This window comes from Cotesia glomerata, linkage group LG2, assembly GCF_020080835.1.
Source record: "Cotesia glomerata isolate CgM1 linkage group LG2, MPM_Cglom_v2.3, whole genome shotgun sequence".
Classification (NCBI taxonomy): domain Eukaryota; kingdom Metazoa; phylum Arthropoda; class Insecta; order Hymenoptera; family Braconidae; genus Cotesia; species Cotesia glomerata.
In genome coordinates, this window is record NC_058159.1 from 11328182 (window position 1) to 11351486 (window position 23305).

The window sequence follows — 23305 nt, forward strand, 5'->3', positions numbered from 1 at the left end:
CCAGCAGTTACGGTTAATTTATACATTAAGTTGGCGGTAATTCTTTACTCAACAACAGTTGTAAGCAAATTGACGGAAATCTACGGCCGCAACTTGAATACAAGTTAACAATCAAACTTGTAGTTAAATTTCCTTTCAACTTTACTACAATTTGACGGAAATACTTGTACAGTAAGTTTTGACGTCTATTTGCAGAATAAGTTATAGGTTACTAATAGGTAATCGCTCGCTTTGCCAACTCTTTCCGTCAAGTTTGCTTCAAATTGTGGACGTAGATTGACAGTAAGTTATAGGTAAGGTGGCTATCAGGGTGACAATATTTTTTTTTTTTTTCGGTAAGTAATTCATGAAAGATAATATACCGACTAAGTATATCGACATTTCTAACTGCCATCTAGTATATACAATATAAACTATTAAATAAACCTGTGAATTACGACTGACACCTGCAACAATATTATTTGACATCACTTTCATACACACACATACACACATACATTATTTATTATTCTCTGGACTCGACAAAAACGATTAAGTGTAACAATATTGTCTGTCAATTGAATAGTGGTTAACAATATTCAATAGGGTAGTAGATGGTAATTTCGTAATGTGTGAAGACGTCACTGATAACGTATTAAACATGTCATCATTACCACCACCACCATCATCAACTAGTGAAATTTATTAATTACTCCAATTTCGGTTGGTTTAATTTAAAGATTGTCAAAAAGATAGTTTATTCACTTGAATTGAAATTCCTCTTGTGTGTGGGTTTAAAAAATGGGACGGTCAACAATAGTGATGGTGTAATGCCAGTTAACGTTGATATTAAATAAATATAAGTGTACATAACAAATTGATAAGTGTCACTAGTTTAATTATTCATTTGAATGTACAAAAATAATTATTAGCAGAATGTCATCTGTAATACGGTTCGTTGATGATACCTGTTTCATCTGAGCGAGCAAGTGCTTCATGGAAGAGTGTTTTTGAACGGTGCTTCATCCTAGAAAAATTATAAGATTTTTAGTACTATAGCTACAAAGAAATAAAAATAAAGCATCACAATTCAACGATCCACTTAAAAGGTAATTTTGATTTTAGAATGAGTCCTAGTTTTTCACTAGTGAAAATCGTTAGTCAACTGCGACATTGAGAGGTAGTTACATATATAGTTACTTACTTTTAAATATATGTACACTGTTAACTGAATATGTACATTATTTTTACACTAGTCAAAGTTTTATTTATCCAAGGTTAAAATGGTTAATCAGAAGTAATGGTGATTCATTATTCTATTAAATGTCTACTTTTTCTAATCAAATTTTATAACTTATTTTTATCCATTTATGATAATATTTTATAATTACTTGCTCATTAAACCAAAGATAATTATTTTCATTAATTAATGTGAGGAGTAGATTTAATACAGTTATTTATGTGTTAAATTTACGTAATTGCTTCATTTTGTTGTTAATTAATAGGGTATTTTTAATAAGAATAATTGTAGCAAACATTTAAAAAAGTTGTTTAAATTTAAATATAATTTATTTATTACATAAATAATAATATAAAAAAAAATATACTTGAAAATTTTTAAATACTTCATATGCAGTTGAAAAAAAAATTATTTTCAGTTATTCAGGTACAAATTATTTGAAAAATTTTTTCAAATTATTCATCTGCTACATTCTCACTTACATTTTTTAAGTTATTATTTTGTATTATAGAAAAAACATTGATTTAACTTTTAAAATGTGAATGTTATGTAAACAAATTTTTTAATTTTTAAGTATTCATAACAAATTGAATTTATTTATTATTTATTATTATATTTATTGTTGTAGATTTATTGAGTTGCAGAAAATATAAGGACTTTAAAATGGATCAAGAAACAGTATATGGAACCCATGAGGATAATCATGTGGTGATGTCTGAAAAAGTTCAGTCATTAGCTGGAAGTATTTATCAAGAATTTGAAAGGATGATAGCTCGATATGATGAAGATGTTGTAAAAGAGTTGATGCCATTACTAGTCAATGTATTAGAGTGTTTAGATATAGCGTATACTGAAAATCAAGAGCATGAAGTTGAATTGGAATTATTGAGAGAAGACAATGAACAATTAGTCACTCAGTATGAACGAGAAAAACAGCTACGGAAAGCATCGGATCAGGTATTTTTTTATATTTATTTTATTGATATTAATCCTCAGTAGTCGACCATGCCATGTGGGGTCATCATATTCCAATCAAATTTTTAACTTCCCGCCAAGAAAATTGAAAATTTTCAAAAGTTAGGAAGTTATTGGTTTCACCCCGTTTTTCGAAAATCGAGTTTTCAACAGATGTTGACGTTTTGGGGTCCTAGGAAGCTTCCCCGAATGTTTCCGCGATGTTGTCCGTATGTGTGTGTGTGTGTGTGTGTGTGTGTGTGTGTGTGTGTGTGTGTGTGTGTGTGTGTGTGTGTGTGTGTGTGTGTGTGTGTGTGTGGGTTGTGTGTGTGGCCGTATGTAAACCTCTCATAACTTTTGAACGGCTCGACCGATTTCATCGCGGTTGGTGCCATTCGAAAGGGCTTGACTAAAGTTAGATTTTGAATACAATTTAGACCGATTCGAACCGGTAGACTTTGAGAAATTAAAAAAAAAAAAAACTTTTTTCAAATGTCGTTTTTTTGAAATAACTTTGAAACGACTTTACTGATCAATTCCAAAAACTAGTCAGCTCTTAACATCAAAAAACCACGTCGATCGCCGCTAGTCCGGTCAAAATCGGTTGATTCGTTCGTGAGTTATCGTTGTCGAAAAAAAAACTAAAAAAAATGTTTTTTCGGAATTACATCGAAATTCCTACTTCGATCGATTAAAACTTGAAGATTCTTTACGAGGCCTGAAAAACTGCGCCGAATTCCACCAACTTTGTGAAAATTGGTTCATTCATTCAAAAGTTATTGCGGTTTGAAAATTTAAGAAATAGTGTTTTATTAAACTTTAACCAGATTTTTGAGCTCGGAGAGCTCAAAATGACACGAAAATTATATTTTTGAGCTCGAAGAGCTTAAAAACGTAGTAAGTGCAATTTTGAGCGCTTAAGTATGAAATTAGCGGGAAGTTACAGGGATGGCCTTTAGGTTCAACCGTTTTTCTAATTTTTTTGTGTATAGTGATAATACTTTTTTATTTGGCAGAATTTTATAATTCGTGTGATGTTTCAATTAACAAGTAAAAAAATTTTTTTTCACTGGTATTAGACACACTGTTTAATTGTTACCTGTTTAATAGTTACTGTATAATTGATACCTTAAAATAATAAAAAAAAAATATAACTGGAGTTTAATATTAAAAATTTTTGTCAATTAGAAACTGTTGGAGCTCGAAGATGTTGCTGAAGATGAACGAAAGGAGTTGCTATCGAAGATTGATAGTTTGGAATCAATACTAAAAATGTTGGAGCTCAAGACTAAAAATTCACATGATCATGGTACAATTGCAAATACCACTTCGTGTTACTGCCCCCACAGAGCACAATGCCACAGTAGAGTCGATTATTTTTTTATTATTTTTTTGTAGCTGATGATCATCTATCCTGTATCATTTTTAATTGTTGATGATTTTTATCCAAATTTCCTGCACCTTGCTACTGATATTTTTTTTATTTTTAAATTTTTTGAATTGCAACCTGTGGTACTTGTGTTTACTTCAATAACGTTTACATGATTAATAGAATATTGACATAACACTTTTGAAATGCCACACCTTTTTTTTTATATTATATTAAATTTATATGCTGATTGTGTAAATTTTTTGCATCATTATTATGAATGAAACTATCATAAAATAGCTTGAATTCCTCATTTGAGAATATTTATGTGCTAAAAAAGTTTTATACATTTAATTTTAATTGTTATTGTTTTTAGTTGTTCGCTTGGAAGAAAAAGAAGCTGAATTAAAACGTGAATATTCACGTTTACATGATCGATATACGGAACTATTCAAAACCCACGTCGATTATATGGAACGAACAAAAATGTTAGTCGGTAGCTCGGAAAGACTCGAAAATTCAACAAATAATCGTGGTCCAAATAGATTACCTGGGCTTAATTTAGCTAATATGTCACGAAGCTCTGGACCTTTAAGTTATGGATTTCAGAGTTTAGAAGGTAGTATGAATGCTGAAGATATACAGGAAGAAAGTCCCACACAAGGTACTAGTTTAAAATCTGAAATGCAAGACAGTAGTAGTGAGGCGGTCATCGAAACTTCAGATAAAAGTCAACTGACGGACAATCCAACTCAAGATAATCAAGTACCGAGTTTATCACGACGTAAGTTTGTAACCAAGTATAATAATTTAATCGTTGAAAAAATTCAATTAATAATAAATTTTTCAACCAGCATACATTGACGAAAGTCCAGAAACTGATGTTCCACCTCCTGCAATAACAACTCCAACAACCCCAATTATAGATAAGCAAGTAAGTACTCCTAGTGGACGAAGTCGAACTGAACGAGAGCAACGTAGTGGTAATACGCTGTATCAAGAGCTCAGTTTCCAAGATGCTGACGCTTTAGGAGAAATGGACGAAGGTGCAGACATTACTGGTGAGTAATTTTTCGTCCGCGTTATTAACGTTATCATTTATATAACTAACTTATTATGACAATTGCCGGATTTACAGGCAGTTGGGTTCATCCAGGGGAATATGCATCATCGGGTATGTTGTAAATTGAATAAATAAAATCATTCCAAATAACTAATTTCATTATAATTTTATCATAATATAAATGATAAAATGTGAATATTGAAATACATAATGTTTTTTATTAAATAATAAGCTTACTAATAATTTTTGATTTTTTTTATGTCGGTCTACTCATGTTTGATTAATAATGCATGCAACGAATAACAACAGTTAATGATAACTTTTTTGGTAAGATTTTATTTTTTATATTCAAAAGTGATATAAATAGTAATAAAAAAAATAATTATATTTTTACTTGATACAAAAAAATTTATTGTTTATGATTTATGAATTCATAAAATAATTATTTCTTTCCAACAGGAATGGGAAAAGAAGTTGAAAATCTTATTATGGAAAATAATGAACTCTTAGCGACAAAGTGAGTACTTTTTGTTTTTACTAAAAATATAAATTCTTAGGTATTATTACATAATTTTTTTCTTTAAGGAATGCTTTGAATATTGTAAAAGACGATTTGATAGTCAAAGTAGACGAATTGACAAGGTAAAATAAAATACTTAACAATGAATTAAAATGAAGTTTTAAAGGCCGTTAAACAAAAATTATTTGTAATACTTCTAGTGAACAAGAAATTTTACGTGACGAAATAAGAGTTCATCAACAAGCTCGTGAACGACTACGCCAAAAAATAGCGACATTGGAAGAAGAATTGAAGAAAGTTAAAGAGGAAGCTGAAGCTGCTGCAAAAGCGACCAAAAGTGACGATGAAGAAGACGTACCATTAGCACAAAGGAAAAGATTCACCCGAGTTGAGATGGCGAGAGTACTTATGGAAAGAAATCAATATAAAGAACGATTTATGGAGCTTCAGGAAGCTGTTAGATGGACTGAAATGATTCGAGCTAGCAAAACAGACCCAGCTAGTATTTCTGGTGGAAAACAATCTGTTTGGAAGTTGTAAGTATTAAACATAACTTAATATTAATATATTTAAAAATAATAAATTACATAAATAAATTTTTTGAACTTTTAGTTTTAGTAATCTCTTTACCGGACCAGCTGATCGGGGGTCTTTACATCGAAATCCTCATGCATTGCCTCATATTCGATATAGCGCTCCAACTAATCAAGTTGTACCAGCTCCACCATTAGATGCAATGCGTAGACGTACACTAAAAAATCGTCATGAGATTTTTGACCAAGGAGATACAATGTGAGAATCAAAATTAAGTTAGAAGCACTCAAAATTTTAAATAGTTGTAAATAGTTTTTTTCAAACTCCGAACTGTATACATTTTAATTATATTTTCTTGTTCTATTTATACTATAGATATATCTTTATCTTCACTCAAATTTTCTAATCTTGACATTTAATTAAAAAAAAAAAATTAGATTTAATCAGGTGTGAATACCATCTTTGATCTTTATAACTGAATTAGATTAATATTTTTAATCAAGACCTGAAAACAATAAATATTACTCATTATATCTATTTTCATATCAATCATTGGTATTTTTGATTTCTATTCTTCATTTATTTCATAATAATTATTTCATCACATCTCCAAGCAACATTCTCACTTAAAATATTTTCAGCCATATCTATTTTTTATGTGATTTTTAATGGAATTACGTACTAGTCAAAAATTTTTTAAATGTAAAAAAAATATTCTGTAATCAATGAACGGTTCTACTTTTATATTATTTCAACTAAGGTAAAAGCCCCAATATATGATCATGTACCAGTATATGATCACTCCATGTATTTGTATACCTATATTTGTGAATATAGATATATAAATACATGGAGTGATCATATACTGGTACATGATCATATATTGGGGCTTTTACCTTATCTAATCTTTATTGGAATAAAATAAATTTTCTTTTCCATCGCATGTTCGCTTTCTATTTTTTTTACAATTTTTACTGCTATCAATTTTTGTTTAATATTTCGCTTTTTTTGTGTGACTATGAAACCTTATTCACCCAGTAGACATTTCAGCTCATCAGAAAAACGAGTGGCCAGACTTGCAAACGAAAGGAAAGAACAATATCGACAAGTTAGGGCACACGTGAGAAAAGAAGATGGCCGATTGCAAGCTTATGGATGGAGTTTGCCTGGAAAACCTAGTGCACCTGCTAGACAGCCAGTTCCAGTTCCTGTTTATTGTCGTCCACTTCAAGAAACTGAACCGGGAATGAAGGTACAGTGTCAATCCGTATTATTGAAAAGTCGGTAAAAAATGTTCTTCTAATTCTATAGATTCGAAAACATCATGTGAAAAGATAGTCGTTAATTCAAAGTTTGAAAAATATAGTATCGCGTTTTTTGATTTAGTTAAAAAAAAAAAAAAAAATAATAAACATGTAAACACTTTAAGTTAATTTGTTACATTATTTTTTCATTGTTCATAGTATATCAAAAAGTGTGTTTGAAATCTCAGTATTATTTTAATCAATTTATTCAAGAATTTAATATATAATTGAGGCCTATAAAGGAACCATACAGATAATACGCTCTTTTATATAATTTTGGGGTCTACCCTATTTTTGGCAATAAAATATCAAAAAATAAATATCTTTTAGCATTTTTTTTTTCTTAATCATTCTATTTTACGCCACATTTGTGATACCAATCATTAATATAATCAAAAATGAATTTTTGAGTTAATTTTTAACAGAAGTTAATAATTGTATATCCTCTGAATTTAAAAATATAGTTCATTAATTGCAAGGATTCAAAAAATTTATGATAATCATAAATAATTTTTCTTTTCAATAGCTGACTAATCATAAAAATTGTTAGTTGTAAATAAATTATAAGCTTATACATTTCTTTATAACGTATTTATTATTTTATTTTTTAGTAAAAAATACTGTATTTTAATATATTTTAGATATGGTGTGGGGCTGGAGTTAACTTAAGTGGTGGCAAAACCCGTGATGGTGGATTAGCTGTCGGTGGAAGTGTTTTTTATGCTGACGAAGCTAAAGAAACATCAGTAGTAAAAGGAGAGGTTGAGGATGCTGTTGAACATCTGGACAAAGAACTACAGGAATCTGAACAACGTCGCTTGGAAGCTGAACACCAAGATCAACAATTAAGTTCTCTTGTATGGATCTGCACTTCAACTCAAAAAATGTCCAAAGTATCTGTGATAGATGCTAATAATCCAGCAGATATTTTACAAGTGTTTAATGTTTGTCAGAGTCATTTGCTCTGCATTGCAAGTGTACCTGGTGCCAAACAAAGCGATTATATTCATAATACAGATGACTGTTCACCTCGAACAATGAATGGAATGGGTGAAATAGATCTTGGTAATCTTAAAAATGCCAATCATAACAGTGATAATTTAATTATTGGAGAAGCTACAACGAATAGTGACACTAAAAACTGTCAGAAAACAGAAGACTTTATTGATCGCAGCCAAGCAACCTCTGAAGGACCTAGTTCTTTGGAAGAAAAACCGAGCGATGATTCTGAAAAAATTACTGACATTGATCATAGTTTAAATACTGAACCTCAAAGTTTAGAAGCAACTGATGGTGAATCAGTACTTATAGGTAAAATACACTTTGTTCAAAGTAGTATTGACAATCCGTCAATTAAAAAAGAAATAGATTCAAATGTGCCGAAAGCCAACGTTGATAGTGATACAACTATTGAAAAAATGTCATCAATCCAACCTACTATGTGGTTAGGAGCTCAAAACGGAGCTATTTATGTTCACTCAGCAGTTACTCAATGGTCTGTCTGTTTGCATACAGTAATGCTCAAGGATGCAGTGTTGGGAATAGTGTAAATATTTTTTTTTTTATTCATATTTCTGTTTATGTATTTAAGTTTCATAGAACTTAAGTAATAATATTTATTTGCAGTCACATACAAGGTAGAGTGCTAGTAGCTCTTGCTGATGGAACAGTGGTAATATTTCGACGAGGATCTGATGGGCAATGGGATTTATCCAAATATCATGTTATAACTTTAGGAAGTCCACAACATGCAATTAGATGCATGACATCTGTATCAGGAAAAACAGTTTGGTGTGGATATAGAAATAAAATTCATGTAATTGATCCAGTCCTCATGACTCTCGAGGTAAATTAATTATAGTATTATCAATCACTGTAATTCAATATTAAATACTTCACAAAATGTTAAATTAATGATGTTGTTTGTTATATTAAATTATTAAAAATATAAGAGTGAAAATTAGGAATCTGTTTTTAGTGTACCGTTGACGCACACCCAAGACGAGAATCACAAGTCCGACAATTAGCTTGGCTTGGTGAAGGTGTCTGGGTTAGCATAAGATTAGACTCTACATTAAGATTATATCATGCTCATACGTATCAACATCTTCAAGACGTAGACATTGAACCGTATGTCAGTAAAATGCTTGGTACTGGAAAACTTGGTTTTTCTTTTGTTAGAATCACCGCATTGCTTATTTCCTCTAACCGACTGTGGATTGGAACGGGCAATGGTGTAATCATATCTGTACCATTATCTGAAAGTAAGTTGCTATGCGAAAATTTTATCTTAATTAACGATCATAAAAATTATAACACAATGAGAGAATTATTTAAATATAATAAGGTGCTGGAGGATCTTTAGCAGTATCTAGAGTACAAAGTGTGGGAAGTAAAAGTGATGCGCCTGGAGTTGGAGTAAGGGTATTCGCGTCAGAGCATGGGGTAACACCAGGAAGTTTTGTACCATATTGCAGTATGGCACATGCTCAACTCAGCTTCCATGGACATCGAGACGCGGTCAAAATGTTTGTTGCTGTCCCTGGTAATACATAGTTACCACAATTTGATATTCATAAACATTTTAAACTTAGTTTTAGACTTTTCTCATATATTTACAGTAATTATTTTGTGATCAACAAAAAAAAATAATTTTTTTTTTTTTTTTCTACTATTTAACTATCAGGGCACGGAGGTCAAAGTGCTGTTTCAGATGGTTCTCAACCAGCAATGTTAGTTTTATCAGGTGGTGAAGGCTACATTGATTTTCGTGTTGGTAAGTCACAAAAATATAATATACTTTCTATAGTCTAGTCGAGAAGTTGATTTCTTGCAAAAAATAGAACTCCTCCTAAAATTATGGTCGATGGCTTAAACGATCCGGAATCGCATCTAGAAAAAGACGTTTTTTGGATTTTTTCTGGAGAAGAAAATTACAATTGTTATTAACAAAAAACTGTTAAAAAAATTAGCCGTCCAGCTTTTTGGCAAAATCTCAAAAAGTATAAGTGATAGCTCAAATATTAAAAAAGATTCTGAAAGAGCAGAAAGTTTTAGTAAAAAAGTTATCGACTCCCGAAATTGTAGCTTCAATGTTTATAATTTTAATTAAGCGTTGAAAATCGGCTTTCGCGCGGCAGTTTCGGCATGCGCGCGCCGCCACTCTAGTGAGCGTAGTTTATAAATAATTTTTTTAAGCTATTAAATATTAATTAAAAAAAATATGTGTGTGTACCAGAGTACACAGGTAAGAAGTGAAACTTCTTTATGACATATCATTTTTTTACTATTTACAACTTCACAGAAATTGGTTAGATGAGACTTAAGAAAAAAAAAATTTTCCGGATTAAATTAAAGCTATTTTAGTATTATAGACATGCATAAAAATAATATGAGTAATTCATTTTATCATTGCTCTTATCTATAGTATTAAGAGAATCCGAACAAAAACAGTTTCACTGTAAAAAAGTCGCGCCAAGTCCACGTTCATAAGACTATTAGGAAAAAAAAATTTTTTTTTTCTTTACAAAAAGATACAAAATAAAAAAATAAAAAAATCCGAGTAACCGATATGATTGTTTATGATTTTCGGAAATTAAAAAAAATTTTATTGTAAATTTAAAAATTAAAAAAAAAATTTTAGAACGTATTTAGTGTGCGCGGTTACAAAATATTTTACTTTTAATGAAATTCGTAAAATCTATTTACTAGGACTTTAAAAAAATTGAAATACACAATGACGCACACCAAGTACGTTCTAAAATTTTTTTTTTAATTTTTAAATTTACAATAAAATTTTTTTTAATTTCCGAAAATCATAAACAATCATATCGGTTACTCGGATTTTTTAATTTTTTTATTTTGTATCTTTTTGTAAAGAAAAAAAAAAATTTTTTTTCCTAATAGTCTTATGAACGTGGACTTGGCGCGACTTTTTTACAGTGAAACTGTTTTTGTTCGGATTTTAGTATTTTTTGTAATTATAATGAAAATTTACAATTGATAACAACTTAAATCTCGTGTTGACTGCATTTTTTACTGCAAACTATCCGCTTGAAGCTACAGTTTATGTAGATGTAATTCTAGTGCACCCTGGCGGCCATAGATGCAAGCTGTGAATCACTTTTTTTTACTGTAGTTGCGTGTCTATAGGAAGGATTACTACACATTTTTATTTTATCTAGTCTGTGGCGCTGATATTCCCCATCGAAAAAAAGTCAGGATCGAAATTTCTGGGCTTACTATAGTTTGTGCTGATAAAATTTAATAATTTTAAGTGAATTAAGTGGTATAATTGATTATAATTAATTAATATCAGTAAAATAAAGTATAAATTAATTTTATAATATATCATTTTGGAAAAAGGAGAACCATATAATTAAATAAAATTTTGCAACCTCGAAATACCGTTCTGCTTACAGTAAACACAGTCGGTAGTCTGGCGCTCCGTTTACAACGGATTTGAACGGAACTTGGCGCCAGATTCTACCGAATCTGTGGATAAGCGAAATTTTGTGGCCAGTGTATTTATATGATAAAATGGGTTTTCATGGTTAAATTTGGTCTCGTTGGAAAAATTTTGACCTGGAGTTGTGCCTTTTTAAGGTTTCATATCATTCTCACCAATAGTTAGTTTATGATGATAAGTACTTAGGCTGTATTCGAAAATGTTCTATCTCTAGATACATAGTTAAGAAATGACCCTAGAGCCTAGATCTATTGACGTTAAAGAAGATATAAAGTTTCGATGTTCATCAAGACCTTTCATTTAAGTACCCACATCAATTTTTCATATATTTATATGTATTATATCTATCTATATATGAAAAATATATCAAAATGCATGTGGGTACTCACATGAAAGCTCTTGATGAGTGTAACATCGGGATGAGCTTATATTTTTAAAAACGTCAATAGTTAAAAAAGTACAGTGTAATTTAACAAAAGTCATTATTTAATAAAGCAAAATTTTATTTATTTATAGTTCACAAGTCACGGCAGTCACATAGTGACTGCAAGGTTGCTAGATATAATTATTGTAATTCATCAATTATGATCTCATCGTCATTACCATTGTTGTCATTTTTTAGATTCTGACATTATTTAATCTAAAAATTAGTTAATCAGTTTACAAAAATTATATAAAGAACTTTAATATTCATATTTCATGCCATAACTTATTAAAAATAATTCAAAGCAGATATTTAATAACTTACTCAATCACACAAATTATGAGTAAATAATTGGAATTACCTCCCGAGTAAAAATAAAAATTGATTTTTAAAAAATAAAATTTTTATTCACTGCCGCAACACCGCTGCACTACAGCCGTTTAGAAGACAAAATCGCCGCAACACGAAATCTGTATTCTCGACTCGCATAACCGCAACACAGCTGCACGCTGCTTCCCTGATAGCCATCTTAACTTAAACTTTTATTCAATCTACTGCCGAAATTTGTAGCCAACTTGATGAAAAAAGTTGCAAACCAAACGTTTTTACTTAAGTTGTCTACAAGTTACAGTGCAATTTGACGTCAAGACTTGCAGTACAAGTATTTTATTCAAGTTGTAGTAAAATTGTAGTACAATTTAACTAAAAGTTCGGTGTTAACTTGTATTCAAATTGGGGCTGTAAATTGCATTCAATTTGTTTACAACTATTGTACTATAAAAATTTACGGCAAACTTGATGTCAAGTTAACTGTAACTGCTGAAATGCAACTACTTTTAATCAAAGCGTGGCTATCAGGGTTGATGTTATTCAAATCCGAACAAAAACAGTTTCACTGTAAAAAAATCGCGCCAAGTCCACGTTCATAAGACTATTAAGAAAAAAAAATTTGTTTTTTTCTTTACAAAAATATATAAAATAAAAAAATTAAAAAATCTAAGTAACCGATATGATTGTTTATGATTTTCGGAAATTAAAAAAAATTTTGTTACAAATTTAAAAATTAAAAAAAAAGTTTGGAACGTATTTAGTGTGCGCGGTTGCAAAATTAAAAAAAATTTAAATACACAATGACGCACACCAAGTACGTTCCAAAATTTTTTTCTTAATTTTTAAATTTATAACAATTTTTTTTAATTTCCGAAAATCATAAACAATCATATCGGTTACTTGGATTTTTTTATTTTTTTATTTTATATATTTTTGTAAAGAAAAAAACAAATTTTTTTTTCTAAATAGTCTTATGAACGTGGACTTGGCGCGATTTTTTTTACAGTGAAACTGTTTTTGTTCGGATTTTAGTATTTTTTGTAATTATAATAAAAATTTACAATTAGTACCAACTTAATTAAATCTCGCGTTGGTTGCATTTTTTATAGCAAACTATCCCCTTGAAACTACAGTTTATATAAAAATAATTCCAGCGCACCCTGGCGGGTGTAGATGCAAGCTGTGAAATATCTTTTTTTAACTGTAGTTTCCCATCTAATGAAGGATTACTATGCATTCTCGAATTATTTAGTCTGTGGCAGATCACTTTGCTCATCGAAAAAAAGTCAGGATCGAAATTTTTGCGTTGCTATAGTTTGTGCTGATTAAATTTAATAATTTCAAGTAGATTAATTGTTATAAGTGAATATAATTAATTTATAACAGTCAAATAAAGTATGAATTACTATTATAATATACAATTTAGGAAAAAAAAGTACCGTAGAATTAAATAAAATTTTGCAACCTCAAAATACCGTTCTGCTTACAGTAAACACAGTCGGTAGTCTGGCGCTCCATTTACAGCAGATTTGAACGGAACTTGGCGCCAGATTCTACCGAATCTGTGGATTGTCGCCGCAACATCGCCGTAACACCCCTGCAACACTGCTGTACCCCAATGCTAAAGCATAGCTACAATTTCACAAAAAATGGCATCATAATTAATTTATCACGCAATAATTAATTAATAAATAACTTGAACATAAATTTTAATGTAAGACCTATTGTTTAATCTCCTTTTATTCAAATGCCTAATATTCAAACGAAAAAAAAATTTTTAATCAGGCCAAAGTACCGCGAAATTATTGATTCTTTTTAGTCGTATTATTGAAGTATATTTTTAATTCTGTCCCCTGGGTTGAACAGAAGCGGCACGCCTATCGAAATACAGTCGACGCTCTCTGTATTGGACCTCTCTGTATTTGACCGCTCTCTGTATTTGACCACATTCTTCCTCTGTATTTGACGATTTTACACAGCTCTTATAGACAAGGACGAGTCAAATACAGAGAATGGTCCTGTACGGGCGAGTCAAATACAAAGAGCGTTGACTGTACCCTGGAAAAATTTTATATAATGATTAAACTGCGATGGGATTCGAACCTGGGTCGTCTGCATGAAAGTTTCGAACATTACCAACTGCGCTGCAAGTCGCATTTAATTAAAAGAATTTAGTTTAGCTATTTGAATGATCAACAAATATTTTATTTCAATGTATACGACATCATCAACGTTTCATCAAACGAAGGTAGTGCAGCGGTGTTGCGGCGGTCGATCGAAATTTATTATTTTTTAGTAGAAAATAATAATTTAATTTTTACTCGGGACAGTGCAGCCGTGTTGCGGTGATGTTGCGGCAATCACAATTTTATTATTTCGTCACAGATTTGTTGCAGCTGTGTTTCGGCGGTGTTGCGGGATTTAAGAAGTATTTTAGAAATATTTATTACAGTGCAGCTGTGTCGCGGTGGTGTTGCGACAATTATAATTTTTTTATTTTATCACAGATTTGTTGCGGCTGTGATGCGGCGCTGTTGCGGGCACTTAGCCCTGATTAAAAATATTGATTGAAAAGTATTGGGAATCAGTCACCCCATGTAAACTGTATATCTATATATACATGAAAAAGAATTGAAAGTATTCAAAAGTATTCAAATTTCATCATTTTTAATCCTTTTCAATCAATATTTTTAACCAGGGAGACTCCGTACGGCGCTGTTGCGGCTATTTTATGTTTTTACTCGTGCTATTCATAGTAATACAATTATTTGATGACAGCTAATTTTGTAGACATGCAATGATTTTATAGAATTCAAAATGAATAGATAAATTATTAGAAACGAATAATTAAAAAAGATGTACATATACATATTTTTATTTACCGATAATTGTTTTGTTTTATTTTTAGATTATCATTTAATTTGTTTTTTTAATTGTTTTTAGAATTAATAATGCTGACTAGATTTATTCTTTACGGTGCTATACTGAACTTTGATGAAAAAAAAAAACAACATGGCGCGTAACGGAAAATCGTGACGATTTTTTACCGTAACCAATTTGGCGCCGAATATTTATTTTTTTTTCAAAAACTAAATGCCAAAAAATTGCTCATGAATTGCTCTTTCGATATAAACAATTGCTCCGCTGCTATAATTAATAATTTATTAATTAATCGTAATTAAAAAATCAAAATTTAATTCCCGATTATCTCTAATTGTGAGGACTTATGTTAATTGTAATAAGTGCCAAAAAATTGCTCATCCTTTTTTCTATTGGGAATGATAGTTATTTTGTGCGTAAAATCGTTTTTAATTAATTAATACTATAAATACTTATATTGCACCTTTAAACCTGCGAATGACAATTGTGACGTCATCGTCACGACAATTTGAAATTATACAGTAAATTTTCTTTCTTGAAATATCTTATACTAATAAAGAAAGTCAGTTTTGTTTGTCCTATTCAATATTGACTCGAAAAAGGTCTGCATGTTGAAAAAATATTAGTAACTAATTTTACAAATTGCTAATTAAATAATTAACTTTTTTAGGATTATTGCATGCCTTAAGCGCGAAGCGTGCAGGTATGCTCTACTCTCGCCTAAAAATCGTGATTTCGATTAAAACGTGATTTTCATAATTTAAACGAAAAAAATTATGGATAAAAAGCATATTGAAATAAATAATAGTAACCACAGAACCCGTTAAAAAAATTTTCTTATCGATTAAATAAGATTTCTCAGAAAAAACTCGTTTTTCTGATGAATTAAATGGATAAGAGCGTGGTATTCACGGAAGCTATGGGCTTGATAACATAACAACTTTGTCAAAAATCACTTTCACGATTTAATTTTTTTTTTTGTTTTATTCCTGAGGAAGTTTATCAAAATCCTTGTGAAAATTGCGTGTCAAAATAATTCCGTTTCGATACAGTTAATTTTTTTCGATTGTCAGTTCGGTGACTTTTTCTGCGATTTCGGCAGCCATATACATTATTTTTCATAAACAGAATTGAAATAACTATAAACAAGCAGAAACTATACATACATGATGGTATAATTACTAACTGTTTTATCATCTGTTAAAATTTTTCTTTAGTTCGACCTACAGAGGGGATAATACTACTCGCGGGAAAATTCAAATTAAAAACGAATAATTTTTGTTATGATCTAAATAATTTATGTATGACATGAACGCTTAAGGCATGCTCATTTGGATTTTCCAAACTTTATTGTGTATGAAATCAAAAAAAATAATTTTATCTATACAGGTCAATTCTTTATTTTTATTTCATTTCACCATAATTTAGTTTTTAAAATATAATAGATATTATCAAATTAAAACATAAAATAATAATGAAATTTTAATATTAGTAGATTTAGAATTACAAGGGTTAGGTTTTGAAACCAAGTCATCAATTTTTACCCAATTATTGTTAATCGATCTTGTATAAGCTACATAATGACCGATTTTATTCAAATATACTGGTGGGACAAACTCTACTACACCAAATAATAAGTAATTTTTGTCAAGTATCTTTAATTTTGTTGGAATACTACGTAAGTTCTCGGTTAAACGTTGATGAAGTTTTGAGAGAGAAGTCGAAGGTATATAAAAATGACTTATGTCTAAGCTTAAAATTACATTATATAGTAAAAGTAGATTTTTGGACAGAGTTTTGTGAACACGTAATGCCACAGACCTGCAGTAAAGGGATGATTCTACCTTTAATGCATCTGAAACACTGTCCTGTAATTCAATAATCCAATAATTTCAGCATCACAAAAATAATTATTCTTTCATAACTAAACATTGAGCCTAAATAGAAAAAAGGCTATTCGGCAGCCGAAATGGAAGTAGATTTCATGATGAATAATTAAAATACTACTAGGGTTACATACGAAAAAAAAAAAATAAATAAATTTCTGTCTGATAAAACAACAATGCTATTATTCCTAAACTATTTAATTTGGAGAAATAAATAAGTACACAAATTGAAGCTTATTAAATAATCTTTCAAATGCAATTTACAGAAATCCGATAGGATGTCGCGTTCCATTGTTATTGTACGGAACTAAGGTAAAAGTGAAAATTTTTTGCGATTTTTGAAAATTTTTGAATTGCTCTTATTTCTAAACTAATCAACAGATTTGGCTCATCTAAGAACTTAACCTCGGAAATCGTCCTAAGAATAAGTATGTTACGTTTTATTGAGATCCGTATAGAATTTCGAGAGTTAGAGAAGAGACAATGCCGATTATATCGTATATATATATATATATATATATATATATATATATATATATATATATATATATAGCAGTGTGCCAAAATGTAACTCCCGTGGAGAACCTTTTAAAATTGGAATTTTTAGTTCTGATTTTAACAGGGGCTGCGTTTGGGCATTTTCTGATATATTTTGGTGTGAGACAATGTATTTGATTTTCATAGAATTTTTTAACAGAAGCTCAGTTTGGGTATTTCCGGTGAAAATTCAAAATTTAGCCGGAAGTGCCTAATTAAATCTCCTGTTAAAAACCCTATAAATAATCAAATGAATTCTCTCAACCCGAAATATCTCAGGAAATGCCCAAACACAGCTGCTGTTAAAAGTGGAACTCAAAATTCCAATTTTAAAAAGTTCTCCACGGAAGTTACATTTTGGCACACCCTAATATATATATATATATATATATATATATATATATATATATATAGAGAGAGAGAGAGAGAGAGAGAGAGAGAGAGAGAGAGAGAGAGAGAGAGAGAGAGAGAGAGAGAGAGAGAGTCCCAGAAGTAACGGACGCCATTGTAGCATCTGATAAACAAAATAATTCTGAGACGAAAAGTCCTTAGCTATTTTTTAATCAGACGCATAGATAACTAATTATTAATTAAAATAACGTCCTCTTATGCGTTAAAGAGAGAGCGCTAGTGTCCAGTCAAGTGCGTTCCAAACGAAGACGCTTGCACGTGTGAATGTGTAAGTAAATATGTGTGACTACGTTAGCTATAGAAGCTAGTTAGTCATACAGTTAGTTGTGTCTCTGTTTGGCACATACTTTACTGGACACTGACGCTCTCTCTCTAACAAATAAAGAGACGTTATTTTTAATTAATAATTAATTATCTATGCGGTTAATTTAAAAATGGCTAAGGACTTTTCGTCTCAGAATCCACAGATTCGGTAGAATCTGGCGCCAAGTTCCGTTCAAATCCGTTGTAAACGGAGCGCCAGACTACCGAGTATGTTTACCATAAGCAGAACGATATTTTCAGGTTGCAAAATTTTATTCATTCTACAGACCTTTTTTTTTTTCAATGATACTCTATAATAATACGTTATATGTTATATTATCAATATTAATTAATAATGGTTTTTGAAAATAATAAATTCTATTTAAAATTAATTAAATTCACTGGCACAAACTATAGCGACCCAGATTTTTAGATCCTGACTTTTTTCTTATGGAGAAAGTGACATGCCACAGACTAAATAATTCGAGAATCCATGGTAATCCTTCTATAGATAGGAAACTACAGTTAGAAAAAAATATTTCACAGCTTGCACTTACACCCGCCAGGGTGCGCTGGAATTATTTCTACATAAACTGTAGCTTCAAGAGGATAGTTTGTTATAAAAAATTCAGCCAACGTGAGATTTAAGTTGATACCAATTGTCAATTTTTATTATAATTACAAAAAATACTAAAATCCGAACAAAAACAGTTTCACTGTAAAAAATCGCGCCAAGTCCACGTTCATAAGACTTTTAAGAAAAAAAAATTTTTTTTTCTTTACAAAAAGATATAAAATCAAAATATTAAAAAATCCAAGTAACCGATATGATTGTATATAATTTTCGGAAATTAAAAAACATTTTGTTGTAAATTTAAAAATTAAAGAAATAATTTTGGAACGTACTTGGTGTGCGTCATTGTGTATGTCAAATTTTTTTTCAGTCTTAGTAGATAGATTTTACGAATTTTATAAAAAGTAAAATATTTTGCAACCACACACACTAAATACGTTCCAAAATTATTTCTTTAATTTTTAAATTTACAACAAAATGTTTTTTAATTTCCGAAAATTATATACAATCATATCGGTTACGTGGATTTTTTAATATTTTGATTTTATATCTTTTTGTAAAGAAAAAAAAATTTTTTTTTCTTAAAAGTCTTATGAACGTGGACTTGGCGCGATTTTTTTACAGCGAAACTGTTTTTGTTCGGATTATTTTTTTCATCAGATGCTACAATGGCGTCCGTTACTTTTGGGAAACCCTGTATTTATCTATATATATAAAAGAAAGTCGTGTTAGTTACACTATTTATAACTCAAAAACGGCTGAAGCTATCGGGATGGGACTGCTACCATTCGACGTAGAATTTTTCGTAGATGGTTATAGGCTACTTATTTATTGGATTTTATCAACCCTTCCTCATTTTTCTTACGATTTAGTTTTATGTACATTTTTCCCCCTGATTAAAACAAAAAACTCATTTTTCATTCATTTGTTTTTAATACGATTTTCTTTTGTTTTTATTAGATAGCCTTTATAATGTTTGATTAATTTAACGTCATTTAAAAAAAGTTTAAGAAAGAAGCTAATTATGTCTGGTGAACTAAGTGTTGAAAATTTATATTTATATGCTGATCGTGTGTTTGGTGATGATAATTGGTTCCATAAAATGGAATAGTTAGATTTATACGAAATCTACTAAAAATGTTGTCGTTTATAAACTAAGACTTTTTGAAACATGAAATTTAGGCCGTGTCTATTGAGTTTCAATAACGTTTACTAAAAATTTCCTAATAACAAACGTTTCTTTAGCAGCGAGGAAAAAGTCATTGTAAAGTTTCTAAAACTTAACATTACATGTAGTGATTCAGTCAACGGACTAAGAATTTTACATAAGGTAAAAGCCCCAATAGATGATCACGTACCAGTATATGATCACTCCATGTATTTGTATATCTATATTCACAAATATAGGTATACAAATACATGGAGTGATCATATACTGGTACATGATCATATATTGGGGCTTTTACCTTACATGTTATTTTTTTGCGATTACATAATTTCTAAATTGTTCTTATTGCGGGATCACGGGAATGTAACAGATTAAAATGAATGCATTTTCCAAACACTAAATATGTGAAAAATAAATTTGGCTACTTATTTAAATAGAAATCGTAAAAAACATGTTAAATTTATTTTCTATAAAAATTTGATGTTACTGAGAAAATTTTCAATAACAGAAAAATTCTTCGCACTTGAAGCTAGACAGATTTCAACTTTACTTATAAGACTTGCAATGACTTGAAGTCTAGATCTAAAAATGCAATTCTATAAAGTGCTCAGCGAAGCGGGCGGGTATCAGCTAGTATATATATATATATATACATATATAAACTTTTGAACCATATGCATTTTCTGAATCCGCTTGACGAGCTGAGTCGAAATATAGAAAAATTTTTCAATAGTTCCGTCATGAGGACCAATGCAATAGTTAGATTTCTATGAAATCTACTAATAACCATAAAAAGTTTGTTTACATGGACATATACGCATGTAACTTAATACATCACTATAGCTTGTCCTCATAAGAACGACAATCAAATTGTCGCCACGATGACGTCACAATTGTCATTCTCAGGTTTAAAGGTGCAGTATAAGTATTTATAGTATTAATTAATTAAAAACAATTTTACACACAAAATAACTATCATTCCCAATAGAAAAAAGGATGAGCAATTTTTTAGCACTTATTACAAATAACATAAGTCCTCACAATTAGAGATAATCGGGAATTAAATTTTGATTTTTTAATTACGATTAATTAATAAATTATTAATTATAGCAGCGGAGCAATTGTTTATATCGAAAGAGCAATTCATGAGCATTTTTTGGCATTTAGTTTTTGAAAAAAAATTAATATTCGGCGCCAAATTGGTTACGGTCGATTTTTTTTTTATATACATTGCTACAAAATTTCTCTCATACGTCGATAAAGAAGTTTCACTTAAAAAAAAAAAAAACGATTCCTTAATCATTTATCAATCAAATTAAATCCCTTAATCATTTAACAATCAAAATATGAAAAAAACGATTATAAACAATGAGATATTGTTTTTAAGAAAAAAATTTTTTTTTAAATCATAATTTTCTTACGCTAATAATATAGTGAAAAAAAATTTTCAAAAATATATAATTAATTCATTTGTTTATAACAAATTTATAAACAAATGGCATAAAAAGATTTGAAAAATAATCATTTGGTGCCTAACAACAATATAAATAAAATCAGTAATAACTTAAAATTAAAAAAAAAAAATTATTTAACATACATTATTTAAATTAAAAATTTTTTTTTACTTCAAAAATTAATAATTAATGGAATAATAATATTTTATAAACTTTTATAACGCCATATCATTGAGTATGTTTATAAAAAGGGGTCCAAGAAACAAAAAATTTATAAATTAATTATTTAAACTTTTATACCGCCTTTTATGACAACACAAACCCGTAAAAAAAATGTTAATTAACAATTGAGTAATTTTTTGAAAAATGGTGATACAAATTTTATTACCGCGGAATCATATTGTTTGAAGTATCTAGATGACACCAGAATTTTTTCAAATTTTTTAATTAATATTTAATAGCTTAAAAAAATTATTAATAAACTACGCTCACTAGAGTGGCGGCGCGCGCATGCCGAAACTGCCGCGCGAAAGCCGATTTTCAACGCTTAATTAAAATTATAAACATTGAAGCTACAATTTCGGGAGTCGATAACTTTTTTACTAAAACTTTCTGCTCTTTCAGAATCTTTTTTAATATTTGAGCTATCACTTATACTTTTTGAGATTTTGCCAAAAAGCTGGACGGCTAATTTTTTTAACAGTTTTTTGTTAATAACAATTGTAATTTTCTTCTCCAGAAAAAATCCAAAAAACGTCTTTTTCTAGATGCGATTCGGGATCGTTTAAGCCATCGACCATAATTTTAGGAGGAGTTCTATTTTTTGCAAGAAATCAACTTCTCGACTAGACTACTAACTAATAAACAATTTTTAATAAACACTACTTCCAAAATGTTAGCTAAATATTTATATGATGAAGTAATTACATGAAATGATAATTATCAGGATAATTAGATAATTCATAATTTCAGCAGAAGAAGCTGAAGACGAAAATGATGTCGCAACTCATCTTATAGTTTGGCAGTTGGTCAGGTATGCCCCCAGAGAGTAACATCATGTATTAGATTGTCACTCACAATTTTACAGTTCCAACAATTAATAATTCTAATATCTTAAATAAGAAAATAAAATGCTTCTCTAACATAACTTTTGACCAATCACTTAAAAATAAATGAAATATACTAACAATGCGTATGTATTGATCGTTATTTAATAGCAAAAATTTTATTGTATCAGTAATTTTGTACATACATTATGCCAACCATAAATATTAATTTTTGTCATAAAATCACTTATTTTCTGGCTCTCTGGGGGTAAAGTGGGAAATCTTTTAACTGAAATATATTAGGTAGTCAATAGTAATGAACTCGACTTCTTCAAAAATAACTACCACTTTTATAATTAAAACATTTTTATTTATAAAATAACATTGATAAAATTACTGCAATGTTTTTCAGGTGATGGTGATGAAACTGAAGAAGGTTTGGAGCGTACAAATGTTACAGTCGCTAGTCATGAAGAACACAGTGAACAAAGTCATCTTATTGTTTGGCAAGTTCAATCGCCTATTCAAATAAATGGCTAAATTTATTGTGGTTGTTGAGATTCAATATTTCAAACGGTGCATACCTTAAAATAATTTATAAAAACATAATTAAATATTAAAAAAAATTTGGATTAACGGTCAAGTAATTAATAACTTAATGAAAATAAATTCTTTAAATGCCGGAATAATATTATACACTATCCAATTTGTTCAATTATTGTAGACACGGTTACTATAAGATGAATGTAGATTATGACACCAAAGTATGACAATGATGGGGCTTGATTATTTATTTTTAATTGATAAAAAAATTAAATTCAAATTTTGAACATGACTAATATAATTGTAAATTAGCTAATT

General features: G+C 29.6%; 1 protein-coding gene across 10 annotated transcripts; it reads left to right on the forward strand.

Moving 5' to 3' along the window:
* Positions 1-443: 443 nt before the first annotated feature.
* LOC123275483 (JNK-interacting protein 3) lies at positions 444-23267 on the forward strand. 10 transcript variants are annotated; one of them, XM_044743629.1, is made up of 19 exons: positions 445-1088; positions 1848-2176; positions 3362-3536; positions 3919-4326; positions 4397-4603; positions 4681-4716; positions 4915-4932; positions 5065-5122; positions 5191-5247; positions 5326-5661; positions 5738-5917; positions 6698-6911; positions 7605-8509; positions 8590-8809; positions 8942-9227; positions 9311-9508; positions 9650-9739; positions 22371-22431; positions 22857-22925. In XM_044743629.1, exons 2-19 carry the CDS (start codon positions 1883-1885, stop codon positions 22858-22860), a joined length of 3747 nt encoding a protein of 1248 aa, XP_044599564.1. In that variant the 5' UTR covers positions 445-1088; positions 1848-1882; the 3' UTR covers positions 22861-22925. The 10 variants fall into 10 exon arrangements, with proteins under 10 accessions (XP_044599567.1, XP_044599564.1, XP_044599566.1 ...); XM_044743631.1 differs by having other exon boundaries at positions 22374-22431; XM_044743623.1 differs by lacking the exon at positions 22371-22431 and having other exon boundaries at positions 22857-23267.
* Positions 23268-23305: the final 38 nt, after the last annotated feature.